We start from the raw sequence: 17,577 nt of genomic DNA on the forward strand, positions 1-17,577 counted from the left end.
TCCTAGTTTTTAAAAAAACTTATTCAAACTACTGTTATTTATTCTATAAATTCCTGTTTAATCATTAGGTATCTCTTAAAATAAATCATTTATCATTTTCCTTTATCTTAACTTCTGTGCTGACATTTCCAGTTAACCTGCTCCCACATCTACTGACACTATTCTGAATGACTCACACAAAGCAGCATCTTCACTGATTGATTGGAGAAAAGAGCACTCTGCTCCCCAGTCTCCCAGAAGCTCCTTGTCGTCTCCTATAACAACTGCTGAGTTTTTAAACTTTATTTTTGTTTCAATCCACAGCTAAGGATGGATAAATCAGTAAGGTTTAGCTCACTATTTGCAAACTGAAATTAAAAACATAAAATGCTGGAGATCTGAAATATGAAGAGTACTTTTATGTTTGCAGACCCATGCACATGAGGATTAAATTGGATGATTAAAATCCAAGCCAATATGTAATTAAAGTGCACCAGTTAATGGTAATTTTCACTTCATTCCTAAACGCCTCAATTTTTGTTTCTTGTAATATGTACCCTGGAATATGCCTTTTTTAAAAATTAAGCTGGAGAATTATAGACATCTCAAGTTGGCTAGGTTCCTACATAGAAATGCCATTTGGTACCTCAGTCTATAAGTTCAAAATGTACAAAGGGTTCAAAGCTATAGGAGAATTTGCAGCCTTCGCAGTGACCCCAAAAACATTTTAAAATAAATTAGTAATTGGGTACTTTTCTATGAAGCTTGAATATTTCTTTTTGGACAGTTAGCATTAGATTGTAATAACCTGAAATTTAAAGTGAGTCCATGTGCATACCATTATTCAATGCAAACAAAGTGCAGATTGGAATTTGTTTCACCAGGGCCGCCACATGGTGAAGGATGATTGGACAGTTTGCCCCCATTGCGATTTTCCTGGTTTATACTCAGAGTTCAAAGTGTGAGTAGAAAGCAACACAAAATAATCTCCTCTACTGTGTAAAGTCTCAAGTGGTGGCAGGGTGGGGGGGGGGGGGGGGGTTGTGACCTAACTTGTCTGTTGGTGTAAAGGGAACATCTTAACATTTGGATTTCAAGGGACCAGGTTTAAATCTGTATTCCTACTGTGCTAAATTTATTTAGAGGTATGCCTTCATTTTTAGTGTTTCTAACTTTACCACAGAAAAAAGTGTATTTATTATAGTCAATTGTGTACTTGTTTTCTTTACTAGCCTACTAGCTACTGAGAAAGCTTGCCCTATGTGTTCAGAAAAGCTGTGTGTGGAGCAGCTATCACTTGTTGAGCCAGCACCATATCTACTACAAGATGAGGCAGAATCATGAGAAATGTTGGACGTGCAAAGTACAAGGTATGTGGGTGAAGAGATTGATTGATTGTATTTCATCATTGCTAGTACAATTATCACTATCCACGGAGGCCAGTCGATTCTACCAAGCAATCTAGTCTGCTGTAACCCATAGGTTTATGTTTCCTTCAAGTGCCCAACTACCCTCTAAGATTATTGGTTTCTGTTTTCTTTACTTTATATGACAAAGTCAAAAAAAAAGCCTGGACTTGTTTTAAAAAAAATTCACCCATGAGATGTGGAAGTAGCATTCGTTGCCAATCCCTGGTTGTCCTCGAAGGTAGTCGTAGTTGCCTTCTTGAACCACTGTAGTCCATTTTATATAGATAGACCCACGATACTAGTTCCGGGATTTTGACCCAGTGACACTGAAGGAATGGGAGTACAATTTCAAGTCTGGATGGTAAGCAGCTTGGAGGAAACTTTGCAGGTGGAAGTGGTCACAGTAAAAGCATTTTTCTAAGATACCAAGACCTATTGCAGGCAGTTCATATCACCCTGTTTGTCATAACTCCAAGTCATTTGTACATAGCAAAAACACAGTAGTCCCAGCATGAATCGAGGAATACGATTGTGTGCCATCCTTTAGTATGAAAACTAACTATGAATTTTGTCTTACCGACATTGATTTAATTGTCCTTAAGATAAGCCTTTTTTTGGACACTGACAACATTTCTTAGGTAAAAACAATGACTGCAGATGCTGAAAATCAAATACTGGATTAGTGGTGCTGGAAGAGCACAGCAGTTCAGGCAGCATCCAACGAGCAGCGAAATCAACGTTTCGGGCAAAAGCCCTTCATCAGGAATAAAACATTATTCCTGATGAAGGGCTTTTGCCCGAAACGTTGATTTCGCTGCTCGTTGGATGCTGCCTGAACTGCTGTGCTCTTCCAGCACCATTAATCCAACATTTCTTAGGTGGTGAGTTTTAGAAGTGTTGACGTCCAAAGAATAGCTGATTATGCATTACTATAACCCAACATAGACACAACAGGTAGTTATTCAAAATGTTGTTGTCAAAAAGACTGCAGAGGCTCCATTACTGAGCATGTTCTGAAAATAATTTGGATACTTGAGATATTGTCGATGATCAACCAGTGTTTAAATGTCAGAGAAGGCTCACCGGCGACTATTTCCTATCCATTGCTTCTAATAGAGTTTTGTCAGATCACTCCTTAATAATCACCAATACAAAATTTTAAGTATTCTAGCCTTTAACTGCAAAACGGCTTTGTTTTTAATATGACCCATAGGTATTGTAAACGCCAGTCTCATTTCCACGTAGCTGGTTCTTAATGCGTATCATCTCAGTCTTTCGTTCCAATCAACCCTAGCTAGATCCCTTCTCATTACTTTGAAGTTCGATCTAAACATTTATGATCATCACAAATTTGGGATAACAGCTTCCACTTTTACAGCTGATTTCTCTGTACATTTTCTGTTCACCTCAATGGCTACTCATTTTCTTATTTCCTTCTCAATATATAGTGTTCAGAGAAGAGTGCCTCATTCTCACACTTTGAAGTATGTTTCCATTATTGCCACTATGTCATATTCCTGCATGGATTGTCTGACCCTTCTCAACACTATTTACATAGATGCATCACTCCCCTTCCAGTGAAAATATTCAGACATGACTCAACTACTCAGTCTCAACTTCAGAAAGATGCTGTCACCTATAGTATTACACAGAAAAGGGTAGAAATTAGGTATGATTGTTTGCCTTTCCTTATCCTAAGAAATTTTACCTTCCAAATAAAGTTTTCTTCACTTTACATAGTGTAAATGCTACTGCAGGACATTAACAGCAACTTAACCTGATGTTCCACACATAACCCAACTTTAACTCAAAGCAATAACTTGTTTGAAGTTAGATTCAAATAGTGATTTATTCAAATTTCTCCAGTACCTAGTTTACAATTAATCTTTACTATATTACAACTAGTACTAAATTTCAAAGCTATGAAACAGCTGACAAGCAGGAAATTATTATTTTTCATGAAATCAAAACAAGATGTATACCACAGAATTTCAGAGATGATCAGTTTCCAACTCTTTCTGGGAAGAACCTAGATATGACTTACTACAGTTTTGTTTCTATATCCACTTGGTGGTTTTCAGGCACCTTCAGCTGATTAGCTCACACCACATTCTAAACGTCAAAATCATTCTGTTCTATGGTCCATTCTGAATTGTCACTAGATAAAACACCTAGCTTCTGACCAGATCAAACAATTATTAGTAATTCAAGAATAATTAAATAGTGGGCATCAGATTTAAGCCTATACTCATTAATTTATTTTGAACTGGAAAAAAGGAAAAGCATTGTTTAATACTAAACCTTGAAAGTACATGTCACTATTTCCTCTTTTAGTGTGAAGATCAGATCAGAGTATTAGTTGAAAATGTGTTGCTGGAAAAGCGCAGCAGGTCAGGCAGCATCCTGAAGAAGGGCTCATGCCCAAAACGTCGATTCTCCTGCTCCTTGGGTGCTGCCTGACCTGCTGCACTTTTCCAGCAACACATTTTCAGCTCAGTATTAGTTGAAAATGTCTTATTTTCAATAAATTATAAAAGTATACAACCTACTTAATTGTATTTGATTATTTTCAGTTTTCATACTACAAATGAACTGTAGCAAGATTTGATGAGGGCTAGTGATCCTTTCCGCTAATTTAGAATCCAAGTACACCTTTAATATTGTCAATGCTAGAGAAACTCTAAGTCTGGCAGCACTCTGAAAAATTGTGCTTTTAAATAAATCTGTTGGACTATAACCCTTTGTCATGTGATTTTTAACTTTGTCTACCCCAGTCCAACACTGGCACCTCCCATCTCCACAGATACAATGAGATGGAACAGTCATTGGACTCAGTCTTAATTGTCTGCACCACTTGGGCATTCTGTTTTTATTTAACAATGTCATTTATTTTACAGATCCAGCGTCATAAACCATTGTTGAAAGCACCAGGAGTTCTTCACTGCACGTCTACATTTGAAACATTTCCTTTTTAAGCATTTTTATGGTCAAATTGTAAATGGATTTCATCAAGTATTTATCTTTATGATGAATTAAAGTTCATTGTGAACTCTTAATACATTCAGCATAGAATTTTTTTTAATAAAAGTGATAGTAAAGCATGTAATCGAGCATTACAAAGTTAGCTTTCACAATCTCCCTGTCTATAATCTCTCCAACATACACAAACAGTGGTCTGAATGGCTTGATGAACTCCACGCTGTGTTTTTTTAAAAAATCAACTTGTTCAGAATGACATTACAGACATCTAGAACAGGTCTCCTGCCTCAGGGACACAAAAATCCTCACTATCTTCAGTTTTATTTATTTTTGTTTTACATCATACCTTGATTGACTTTGCAGGTTTTTTGGATTTATTATTAATATTTGAAATCTTAAAGGAATTCCTGATTTATGGGATACTCCAAAGTCGTGATTTCAATGCTCCGTATGTACACTTTCTAAAATACATTGTTTTAAGTTAGCCTAAAAAACTTTCACCAGCAGTTATAATTGTTGTTGGCCATAGTTCAATTTACCAGAAATAAAACTAACCATTGGGCCACCTTTCACAGGAATGAGTTCCCTCATTCTGCCCAAGACAAAAATACATGCCCTGAAGTCACAATGTGTGGTATTAGTAACAAAACTTCCATTTTAAAACAGTAAGCTTTTAGACTTGGCTGTTAGCAATCCAAGTGAACATTTATGACTGCAAGTCCTACACAAAGACAGAGGATTCAATAATGCACAGGGAGAGGTGACATTTCTCAAATACAGCATTGATCTAAAAACCGTTGCACGTACCTCATCCTGTGCATGTTGAAATTCCTACAGAAGGAAGCTTTCTTGCTCATGAAGCACATGCATATTTCTATCAGATATTTTGAAATGCTTCAATTGGATTCAATAAAGTATTAATTCAATGCAAGCCTTACTTTTAACCCAAGTAAATGAAATAATAAGTACCAGCGACCCTTTCTGCTAGTACAGTAAGAAGCCAAATACTTTGGCCTGAAAGTAATACAACAGGTTGCTGTCATGGCTAATGTACAAAACAACTTGACACCTTGCATCTCTGGTGAATGTTATATAACAGAAGCGTGCACCTGCATCCAGGTAATGGAAAATATAGTAACAGACTTTTTAAACTTCAATAATCTCTGGTGACACCACAAGCTTTCAGAGCATTTAATGTAACAAAAAAAACATTTCCACACAGCAACTTGCATGGGAAGGAGCAACAAAAATATTCCATGGAATCAACAAGCATTATATTACACCTCACTAGGGACAAACCAATCAGTGACTGAATGAAAGCTGGGGTATTCAACAGGATCAGGTACCAAGTCTGGACATAAAAATTGCTGGAATATTAATTATAACTAAACTTTTCAAAATATGGCAGCCACATGACTTAGACAATGATACTTCCTTGTTCATTCCAGGATGTGACAACTGAGCAACCTTGCATACATCTCCCTAGTCATCCTGCAAGCAGAAAGTCTTTTGTGAATGAGATTTTTTAAAAAAAACATCAAAATTGCAATATATTCTTGAGTTAATGGCTTTACTCTCATGGGAATAATCTGACATCTTCAGTTTTTGTCAGCATAACACAGTCCTCTGTACTCATCTCATAAAAATAAAGTGCAGAACTAGGAGTCTGAATTTTTCTTTCATTTTGACAGGGCAAGAGAGAGAGAAGGGATGATGGATTATAGGCTCGCAAGATAACTTTACCACATTGGTATTGCTATGGCTATGGACAGAGGGTTGCAAACTAGGCCATAGTAAGAACAGGAACCAATGCTTCACGGATGTCAAAGCTTCAGAGCCCAGTGCAGGGAATAGACCAGCTAATCCACAAATCTTTTCTCATCAGTTATGTCTGCACAGGAAAGTAACACCGGAATCACCTTCCTGTTGCTGATGAGACTGAAAAAAATTCTTTATTTAAAAAAGGAATTTGTGCCAAATTTTGTTAATGTACAGTTTCAAAAAATACCTAAAAGGGTAGTTTTTTTGCATTGCATATATACAGTGAATAATTCTCACATCTCTACTGCAGTGAGTAAAGACAGTAAATATAAGTTTATAGAAGCTGAAAGGAATTACACTTTTCCTTGAACTGTCATATTAAGCAGCAGACATTGAGATTGTAGCTCTGCTGATAGGAAACAATTGTAGAGACCAACCAATCAGACAATATCATTTGGTTGCCTTTCGTTTCCCTTTATCTTTTCTTCCTTTCTGCTGTGGTAATTGTTCTTCCATTTTGTTCTTTGCTTTTGGTTTCTTTGGCTAAAAAGAAAAACAATTGTGAGCAATCTTAACCATGAAAACATCACATTAGATAAAAACTGTTAACCAATCAGGAAATAGTTCTGAGGGAAATTCTGGATAATATTTAAAAGGAAAACACTACCTTCACTATTCAACCTGGCTTCAGTCAACACTGTTCTCACAGATGTTTCACCAAGTCTCAAATCCTTTTAATTCATTCATAGGACGTTAGCACCACTGGATGGCCAGCATTTATTGCCTTTGAGATAGTGATTGTCAGTTGCCTTCTTAAACCGCTAGAGTCCACATGAGTTGACCCACAATGCCCTTCAAGAAGGGAATTCCAGGGTTTTGCCCTAGTGACACTGAAGGAATGGCAACATATTTCCAAGTCTGGATAGTGAGTGACTTGTGCAGGAACAATCATTTTTAATGGACTCAGTGCCCAATTATTTACATTTATTTCAATCAATTGTGCCTTCATTTTCAACTAGGTACAGTCCTCAATGCACACGTCTAGTCTAATCTATAAATTATGGCCCAATCATCTATTATTCTTGGAAATATACTGTCTCAGTTTTCACACAAAATTTCTGGAGCTGGGTCAACAGCCAAAGTCTTTCCTTTCCTTTAGACTTGTCCACACATTACCCTACTTCATTTCATTCGTCAAATGTCAAACATCAAATCATCCCAGGTAAAATTCTTCCACTGATATTTTAGCTCAAATCATTTTATGCAACAAAATGTCCTGAATGGTTTAAACATTAAATAAAATTAGATGTCAAACCTTAATCATTCCATCTAATTCCAAATTATCCTCAGTCTCTTCTGACTGTACATCCTCTGTCTGCAAGTCATCATTAAGTTCAGTGTCCAGTGATGATCCAGCTGTACTTCCACGTTTCAATTTCTTTACAGCTTGTAGTGCATAGGGAGTCAAATGTGTCTCTCTGTTATAGGTCCGTGTAAATGCAGCTTTCACCTGACGGGTGGAAGCACGGGGTAGAAGTTCAAAATGCTGTCAATAATCTAGATAAGAATACAGTGTACTGTGATCTATCACAGTTGAGCAATTTAATAGGTTTGTCACATGACTTGCTTAGACTCAGAATAAGTATAGAGTTCAGTTCCACTAGAAACACAGTCTATCCAAAATGTGATTGGAGTTACCTTAGGATCTAGTTTTGAGAAAGGATCAGGTCGACCAGCCCAGCTGCTAATCTCCATGATACTATCTACATCCTCTTTCATCAGATAATATGCATTCATCGTTGCAACTGCCTCCTGAGCACCATTTGTTCCCTGAAGTGTTAGAGGCTGCACCAAAGCATCCCGCAGGTAAGGAAGATAATCCAAGTTTACAGCTCGTTTACTGGCATGCGTCCTTAAACAAATTTTAAAGGAAGTATTAAATGAGAGATCGGAGAAAGTTCAACAAAGACAGCACAAATTAAAGATCATCTTTATCTAAATAAGTAAATTTATCAGTAGGCATTTTATTTCTGTTTGATCATGGTATTATCTATAAATACAGATTGCATGTTATTCAGCAGGCTGTACATCAGACAAAAGCCATCACACAATCAACTGACCAACACTTCAGTCTCTGTCAGACTGCGAAATAAAGTTGAACATTTGTCCACCTTAAATTTTCTACTTCCCACTCAAAGTACTGACTAAACATTGGGTAAACTGGAGTGGGTGTTTGGTTGGTACATATCCCAAGTTCCATTCTTAGTGTTTGAACCTAAACCTTGAGCTCTCCACACCAAAAGATCATTAAGCAATTAATTATGACCAGCCACCCACACACATCCATTTTCTAGTAGGGGTGACAAAGTTCTCAGGAGAAATAATCCTGTTGGATTCCCGTCCCCACATCCCCCTCCCTCTTCCATACAGAGGTACCAGAACCTGTTACAATGCCGCCACTGCAACCTCCAATGTCAGCTAACTTTTGGGAACTGAATGCAGACTTATATGGCTTAATATCATTCCCTCCAATAAGCTTCTCAGAAATTCTTACAAGGTGATCCCTATTTTTAAATACAGCACACCATATATTGTGTATAAACAGGCTGCTCTGTTGAAAACTCATCTCCATACCTTAGGCACATGTGCCTGGTAAGTTCTTGCACAACACGATCATGTTTATTAGTGGATGAAAATTTTCCCAACCAGCTTGGGAAACTTGGAAACTGTGACATGTATCCCCTCATCAATTCACCAGGGATCACACTGGCATAAATGGCCTGAAAAGTAACAAGATAGTAAGATTTCAGTTGGCTGCAGCATTTCATTTAAACATTGATGACATTTTCACCACTTTCCTAAATTCATTTACAGCATCCTTCCAATTCTGGACTCCACTACTTCAACTTGTCATAACTTTGGAGTTTGGAATACTGTTACTGTTAGACTTTTCAATGCTATTTTCTGGCCTTACAACAGGAAGTACAACTCGATCAAGGAAGGTTAAATGTCTTCAGTCACATATTGCTTCATTTCAAATGAGAAGTAATGGACTGAAGCTCATGTTTCTGACAAATACAAATCTCAGATGAGGAAAGCTTCAAACTACTTCAAAGTTTCAGTCAAAAATGTATCGGGTTCATCTTGAACATGAGCACACATATATTCTACAATTGTTTAATACTTCATGATCAAATGTAGAAATTGTCCTTCAAAGGGTTTGATCCATTAGCCAGGTTACATGCAGTCAGAATTCCGCTTTAATTTATTTCATGCATTTGCAGAATCAGAATTTCTGCTCGGCTAGCAGGTCATTTAAAGTGATTGATATGAATGGTGACATCTTCATGTTGTGCACAGAAAACCCAACTAGGCAAGTTGCAGAACAGGGAGATACCGGACTGATGGCACTTTATCAAAAGTTCATTACAAAAAAGGTGCAACTCTTAAATCAACCTTTCCCACTCATAGAAAGGGTGGTAAAAATGGAGAATATTAATATGCGATTGCCACAAGCCACAATTTGATGGATGCGAGGAGATAGATTCCTGTTGTAACATATTACACATAACGGGGGCCAGCTCTTGAACTCCAGCACTACCAAAGCTCTTCCTTTTGCATGAACATTGCAACCTTTCATCAGGTTGTGCACGTGTGGCTGTGGGCTAAGAGTTAAGTATATCTGTTTTTTTGTTTCTGAAGCTGCACAAAAGCATCCAGGACAAAATAGTCTCTAATTGGTACCTCAACCATAAAAAAACATACAAAGGCAGCAGTGTGTGCCATCTACAAGATGCACTGTAATTCATCAGGGCTCCACCAGGACTTTGCAAAACCCATGACCTTTACTACTTAGGGCTTGTGATATATGGAACCATCTGCAAGATCCCCTCCAAGCCTCACATCTTCTTGACTTGGAACAATACTGCTGTTCCTTCTCCTAAACTTGGTTAGGATCCTGGAATTCTTCTGAAAAGCGCAGTAGATGTACCAACTTTACTTGGACTGTCGTGATTCAAACAGTTCACTATTACCACCTCAAGAACAATAAATTGTGGCCTAGCCAATGATACTCATGCAAAGAAAAGGCATATTTTGGGATGTGTAACAGGCAGGAATAAGAGAAAATGCCTTATTACTCAACACAAGTCTCTTCCCAGCACTGACCTGAGTAGGGAGGAGATTCCACGACTGCAGAGAACGAATTCTTTTATCAACAAGATCCCCATCACAGATACTTTCTGCTGTCTTACTCAAGAGCATGAGGTGCTTCTTCATGTTTGTTCTAAAACATAAGCACAGAACAACACTACTAACAGCAACAAACAAAACTATTTCTATTCACCACAAAATGGACAAAAAGTGAATAAAATTCTGGGGAAGGGAGCATCCAAATCAAGAATTCAGTAAAAGATTTAAAACAATGAAACCCAACAACTATCTAAATTACCGCAAGGGTTTAGACACCAAACTACGTCTATTATAAACTGTCATTCAGTACTGTAGTTTTATAGTTCATTCTGTGCAAATGGATAGCCATTAAAAGAAAGCAGTGAATTTAATAAAAATAGTGAATTCCTGTTATTCACCCCAAGACAAAACTCTTAGGTACACACTGCAGTGAAAAGCTCCAGCTTGTAGTTTCATAGTTCAAGTCCTGCACTACATTCTGAGCAGGATAACATCACTATTAAAACACAGCATGTTATCCAAATATATTAGTGATTTTTAAATGTTATACAGCTCTGTCTAGCTGAGATGGTCATGATGGTCACATGAAGTCAATGATTCAAAAACTTAGTAAAATCATATTTAAACACCTTAAAGTTTCTATTCCTAACAACTGAATTGCCTTTAGACAAAGGTTCCTCTGATACTATTTCCTTTGTGGTCCTTACAGTATTCTATTGCTTTATTGGATCATCTGCTTTTAACCTTCATCAGTAGTTAATTTAACCAGCACAATATTCCAAGTTAAGAGATAATCTCAGATAACTGTATTATCACACCCAGAATAACTTCATTCAGAAAACAACTGAGGCGAAAACACTATATGCTTTCAAACAAGGAATCAGATATAGCTCTGAGGATTAAAGGGATCAAGGGTATGGGGCAAAAATGGGAACAGGGTCAGGTGATCAGCCAGGATTGTATCAAACGATGGTGCAGGCTTGGAGGGCCAAAGACCCCACTCTTCCTATCTTTCATACTCTAGGATTTCTTTTTGTACTTCATTAATTTTGAACACACTACCAACAGCCATGAGTTGAGGGAACACAGCATTCCAGCCTGCGCAGTACTTAATCATTTTAATACAAAAACAGAACATTCAAAATAAAAATAAATCCTAAAGATATTCTGTGAAATGTAAACTGACTGAGCAAAGGGGAAGCAGGGTCAATATCCCGCTACTTACCCAGCAGCTGCGGGCTTCACGTGCAAATAGTTTTCTTGCACAAAGAGCGGTGCTATTGAGTAATCATGAAAGAAAAGGTCGGACTTGTCTATCAGACTCATGTGGGCCGCCTCCTCTCCAGTAGCAAATACTTTCCTCACAACATCAAAGGGACCCTGAAATAAGGAAATTGACTACTTTGTAAGAAATATCCATAAGGATTTTTTTTAAGTATATGGCAGTAAAATAGAATATTTATCTAATTGAATATCAAAAAGGTATTGTGTTTTTCAAGATTCAAAACATGCTCAAAATTTTAAGATCATCAAAAATACGACTCAACATACTTCATAATTGTACTAAGCAAGACTAAAAGTGCAGCGTGATTTTCCAAAACACCTTTTGTTCAGCTTATATCCTATTCCCCTTTGCAGTTTTTCCTGGGAATACTGGCGCTTGATCCCAAAGCTGAACGCACTAAATTGGGAGAAAGTAGCTTAGCAGTTGCGTGACTGGACCAGTCATCCAGAAGCCCAGACTAAATGATCTGGGGACATGAGTTTAAAACCTCATCATGACAGCTGGTGGAGTTTAAATTTAATTAATGAATTGAAAACCAGTCTGAGTAATGGTAACCACTGCTAATTGTCATAACAATCCTATCTGATTCACTGATGCGTTGGAAGGAAAGAAAGCTGACAATTTTATCTGATCTGGCTTTCTCATGACTCCAGACCCACAGCAATGCCACTGACCCTTAACAGTCTAGCAAGCCATTCAGTTCACAGACAATTAGAGAAAGGTAACTTGCTGCCCAGTGTTAACATCAATACTCCTGAGCAGAAACCCCATAAATAAGACTTAAATTATACTAATGAAAATCAAATATTAATCAGTACTAGGACACAAATTCACACAATTTGGGAAGCCCAAACTCTAAAGATCATACCTAATACAATGCCTTCCATCATCTGTGCAACAATAGAGAACAAACCGTCTAAAATGATGGCCTCACCAGTTTAGTATCTTTTCTCGTCTTGCTGCCATTTTCTTTTGCCTGATCATAAGTCAAAGTCTTGTTTTCTGCACACCACATACTGAGATTATGCAGAACCTAGAAAATGTGGGGGAACAAAGACACACAAGTGACAAGGTCAATGATATCTAAATATTCAGGAATCATGCTGAGCTTTGGACAGAGGAAAGCTTAAAATAAACTTAAGGACACTTGAAACAGCTCAAGAGTCTCATTTCAGGCTAGAAGGTGCAGTCTGATGAATTTAGAATTATTTCCTCTAACCCACCAGTTTAGCCACACATTAGGACCATGGAACAGACCACAGCTGAAGGGGATGGAGGTGGGCTTTGATCCAAGACTTGCTAATATCCCCCAAATACCTTCTAATGAGAGCTGCCGGACGGAGTGACAAGACTACCTGACACCTGTTGACAAAGATCAGAACTTCAGAAACAGTGAAGATAGCAGCCCAGAGAGAGAAGCAGGATGGTAACATCGGATTTGTTTTTCTTCCCCCAAAATAAATGCAACATGCAGAGAGGAGACCAAAAACAGTAGGTGCTGGAAAAGCTCATCAGGTTTGGCAGCATCTGTGAAGAGAAATCAGATTTAACATTTTAAATCAGGTGACCCTTCCTCAGAACTCAGTTCTGAGTCACCAGACCCAAAACGTTAACTTTGATTTCTCTGCAGATGCTGCCAGACTGGTTGAGTTTTTCCAGCAACTTCTGTTTTTCCTTGATTTACAGCATCCAACGTTCTTTCAGTCTTCATGCAGAGGGGAGAGATGGAATACGTGCCAACAAGTATCAAATAAAACGCCTTTGTAAGCCTCAATGTCCAAAATTTTAAATCTGATGACTGCGTGGTCAGTTGTCTTGAATGCTTTGAGTACCCATTTGTTGAAAAACAAACATGTGAATTGCCCAAGACACTAGTGCCAGATCACACTCAAGACAGACTCAATATTATAAGACTTGCTGGAAAGCAATAAGGAAAGTAAATTGATTGAAATTCATAAATATGATTAGTAAACAAGGAGCTTGCACTGTTAGAGGAGCAAAGAGATTTGATGTCCAGATACACACATCACTAAAGGTTGACAAAGTGGTACAGAAAGCAATCAAAAAGGCTAATAATATTTATCAAGGGTGTTAACATCAAAAGGTGGGAAATGTTTTTCTACAGTTGCACACAGCCCTGATCTGACCCCATCTGGAATGCTGCATCAGCTTTAAACATTACATCGCATTGCCTTGGTTTGGCACAGATTCACCAGAACGCAAACAAGGTTTGGACAATTAAATTACAAGGATAGGTTGCATAAGCTTGGTTTGTAATCCCTTAAGCAGAGGAGTCTGATCGTTATATAACAATTTTGAGAGGGTTGACAGAGAAGCTCTTTCCTCTAGCGATTATATCTTTAGCACATGTGGACATAAGCTAGGAGCTAGGCAATGAAGAAGTGAAATTAAAAAAAACTTTTTCTACAAAAGGATAGCAGATATTTAGGCTTAGCCCTCCCAAAGGTCTGTGAATTGTTGTGGTTCTGTTCGCCGAGCTGGGAATTTGCGTTGCAGACGTTTTGTCCCCTGTCTAGGTGACATCCTCAGTGCTTGGGAGCCTCCTGTGAAGCGCTTCTGTGATGTTTCCTCCGGCATTTGTAGTGGTTTGAATCTGCCGCTTCCGGTTGTTAGTTCCAGCTGTCCGCTGCAGTGGTCGGTATATTGGGTCCAGGTCATTATTAAGCACATCGACCTGGACCCAATATACCGACCACTGCAGCGGACAGCTGGAACGAACAACTGGAAGCGGCAGATTCAAACCACTACAAATGCCGGAGGAAACATCACAGAAGCGCTTCACAGGAGACTCCCAAGCACTGAGGATGTCACCTAGACAGGGGACGAAACGTCTGCAACACAAATTCCCAGCTCGGGGAACAGAACCACAACAACGAGCACCCGAGCTACAAATCTTCTCACAAACTTTGAAGGTCTGTGAATGCTCAACACAGCTGTCAAGGGATACAACGCAAAACTAACAAGTAGAGCTCAGGGACAGACAAGTCATGACCAAACTAAATAGTAAAATTGGTTTGAGCCTAAACAGCGTCCTATTATGTCAATTTACACTGCATAAACAAGCTCAAAGATCCTCAGCCCTTGGCTCAAACCCCAGCTTCTTTTTAAATGAAAAGAAATTGCCTTTTTTTGAACTGTACCTTTCAGAATTTTGTTAGTTTCTATTTTCAGTTGATTCTGGAGAGTTATATACAAATGACAAGTATTGTGTTTTAAGCAATTAAACAATACTGAAAACTAAGTGTAGGAACAGTCATGTTATGAAGGACTTGCAGCCATTAGTTAGTAACAATGGCACAGATCCAGTTAAAACAAATTGAGGCAACAAGGAGGTTTCTGCAACCTATTATTTTACAGACTTGCACTGCACAAAATACAAACATTCTGATACCGATTCCAGTTCACTAACCTGTCTGATATCCTGATTTGCTGCAAGTATAATTTCATTCATAGCAGGAGGGGGAATCTTCAAGCCTTCTTTAAAAGCAACAGTCATCATTGCTCCCTGAAAGAAAGAAAGTGTCTTAGAGAAGTGATCAGAGGGTCATATATATAGGATTTTCTTCAGAAACAATACAGAGTGAATTTAATTTTTGATATAGTTATAGGATGACGTAAAATAACTATTCTGTAATACAATGCTGCCTTGTCCCTACTAAAGCAGCCAGGCCTATGAGGTTCACTGAATACAATGGATAACTAATTTCCAGCTCACTTTTCATCACTATTTATGCCCTCATGTAGAAGTGAGAGAAGGGTCACTTCTGCCAGTTTCTCAACAGCACAGCAAGAGGGGCGGCAAAAATCCTATGGTTAAGAATGAAGGCGGAGTTGAGATTGCAAGCACAATATATAGAACCACCCAAATATTTGGGTGGTTAAATAAGATAAAATCATAATTGCTACCTTCAAAGCAGAACAACCAATATTAAAATTGAAACTACCTAGAAACCATGCAATGGCAGAATACGTATCAATTGACAAACAGAGAAACAACTAATCCAATCCCACCTTGATTTGTTCTACTCGAGGCCGCTGAAAGCGGAGGTCAAAGCAGTAATTGGCCAGTGAGCGGATCTTGGGATGATTTCGGTCATTACATATACAGAGAATAGGAACTTTGGTCCGTTTAATGAGAGAAATCATTTCCTAGAAAAGAAACAAAAAATACAAAATTACAACTAGTCAGTCAGTCAGTCAATCAAGGTCTACATCTCCACTGAACTCAAAGCAGTCTTCATCCCCAGTCCAAACATACAAAGGTATCTAGGAAAGGAATTTCCAGATATTCTATTCCCTATTTTTTTTAAATCAGGAGCGTACATGGCTTTTGGATGGAGTATATATTGTGGAAACACATTGGATGGATCTGTGGTTTTTTTGCTTTTGTCACAACTGCAAGTTTAACAGCAATTGCTAAATACAAATCAGGAACAGAAATACAGGTGAATGCGATAAATGTGTATAATACATAATAATAATTTGGAATGTGGATTTTAAAGTACAGAGGAATATAAATTATCCAAATATCAGATTACCTGAAGGAGATCGAGGTTCCAATTGATATACTGTTTCTAAGACCTGTTTCCAACACTGATCGTGTCTTTTATTTAGTGATTAAAAGTGAATTTGGCTTACTGAAATGCTGCCAAGTCCTGTACATCGATGGGAGCCCAGGCACCTCTCCAAATGACTGATCTCCCGCCCTCTCTCCCCACACTTCCCTGGAGTTCTACACAGATTTATACCTTAAAACATCCCCCCCCTTCCCCAGATAGTGTCTCCAACATTGTTCTGTACAGGCCAAAAGTAGAACCTGTCAAAAAGTTGCAGTAAGAAGTTGTGTGCGCGCGCTATTTGGAGACTCACACCATCCCCCCCACCCCAAAAGGCAGCAGTTGTTGGTATCCAGTCCAGCTGCCAAGGAGAGGGGGCAGGGGCACGTGGGGTGCATGGGGGTTTTTCTTTTGGGGGGGGGGGGGGGGAGGGGGGAGGAGAAGAAGGTGGTGACAGTGTTGGACAGGGTGCAGGGGGTGGGCAGGGGTGCAAAGGCTTGCACGCACTTATGCTACTGCCTAGTCTCCTGAACAGGGCGCAGACTTAACAGAAAATTCCAAACCCCAAAAGTAAATTATTGAATCAATTAACCAAATAATCAATTATGCAAATAAAACAGTGCCTGCCCATCTTGTTCAGATAATAGAGGCTCTTCTGTAGAAGCAAACATGGTTTTTGTTTTAGGGTTTCTACAAGGGTAACTATTTCTCAAAAAAACCGTCAAAGTCATTTGGAACAGTGAATTAAACAGAAATTACAGGCTTTCTTGGAAGTTAAGTGCCAAGCAAGATACTCTTAAAATTAGTTGAAGAAACGCTAATGTGTTTAATGACATACAAAAATTATAACAGTCAAATGCTACTAGTAGTTTGAGAAGAATTAGGTTTTATTTCAGAACAGCTGCTTCATATCTGCAGAAAGGCAATTGTTAGTTTGTAGAGAGAATCTGTAGAAATTTTCTGGCTATCAGAACTGAAGGAATCTGGGAAACAAAACTGGAAACAGTCAAAAATAGAAGACAGATAAAAGCGTCATACCAGATGCAAGTGGAGAATACATTAAAAAGACAGTATTAAGGAACTCCATCTGAATGCATGTGGTATTACAACAAAGGCTGATAATTTGATTGCATAAATTAAGGTAAATGGACATGATTTAATTACTGTTAAGACGATATAGCCAGACAGTGAACAAAAATATCCAAGGATATTCTACATTTAGGAGGCATAGTCCAAAAAAGGAAAAGGAGAGGTAGCACTCTTAACATGAAACAACATCAGAACACCAATCACAGAGAATTTTCAATCAAGGGATCGAGATATAGAATCAGTTTGGGTGGACATAAACAGCAAGGGAAAACAAACACTAGTACCAAAATAAAACAAAGAACTCAGA

At 38.2% G+C, this 17,577-nt stretch overlaps 2 protein-coding genes across 7 annotated transcripts in view; one reads left to right on the forward strand and one right to left on the reverse strand.

Moving 5' to 3' along the window:
- Positions 1-4,444, forward strand: part of wdr19 (WD repeat domain 19) — a 164,002-nt gene extending 159,558 nt beyond the window's left edge. For 5 of the 6 annotated variants that reach the window (XM_072567762.1, XM_072567791.1, XM_072567800.1 and 2 more), the window contains 3 exons: positions 864-940; positions 1,212-1,349; positions 4,286-4,444. In XM_072567762.1, coding sequence (XP_072423863.1) covers positions 864-940; positions 1,212-1,323 — 189 coding nt within the window. In that variant the 3' untranslated portion in view covers positions 1,324-1,349; positions 4,286-4,444. Of the gene's footprint in view, positions 1-863; positions 941-1,211; positions 1,350-4,285 lie in introns of those variants that run through there. The other variant, XR_011960181.1, reaches the window with a different exon arrangement.
- Positions 4,445-5,529: 1,085 nt separating this feature from the next.
- Positions 5,530-17,577, reverse strand: part of rfc1 (replication factor C (activator 1) 1) — an 81,775-nt gene continuing 69,727 nt past the window's right edge. The window contains 9 exon segments of the mRNA XM_072567807.1: positions 5,530-6,671; positions 7,444-7,638; positions 7,827-8,040; positions 8,763-8,908; positions 10,296-10,413; positions 11,545-11,699; positions 12,539-12,637; positions 15,035-15,130; positions 15,637-15,774. Of these exon segments, the coding sequence (XP_072423908.1) occupies positions 6,579-6,671; positions 7,444-7,638; positions 7,827-8,040; positions 8,763-8,908; positions 10,296-10,413; positions 11,545-11,699; positions 12,539-12,637; positions 15,035-15,130; positions 15,637-15,774 (1,254 nt within the window). The 3' untranslated portion in view covers positions 5,530-6,578.

This window comes from Chiloscyllium punctatum, chromosome 1 (genome assembly GCF_047496795.1).
Source record: "Chiloscyllium punctatum isolate Juve2018m chromosome 1, sChiPun1.3, whole genome shotgun sequence".
In the NCBI taxonomy this organism is placed as follows: domain Eukaryota; kingdom Metazoa; phylum Chordata; class Chondrichthyes; order Orectolobiformes; family Hemiscylliidae; genus Chiloscyllium; species Chiloscyllium punctatum.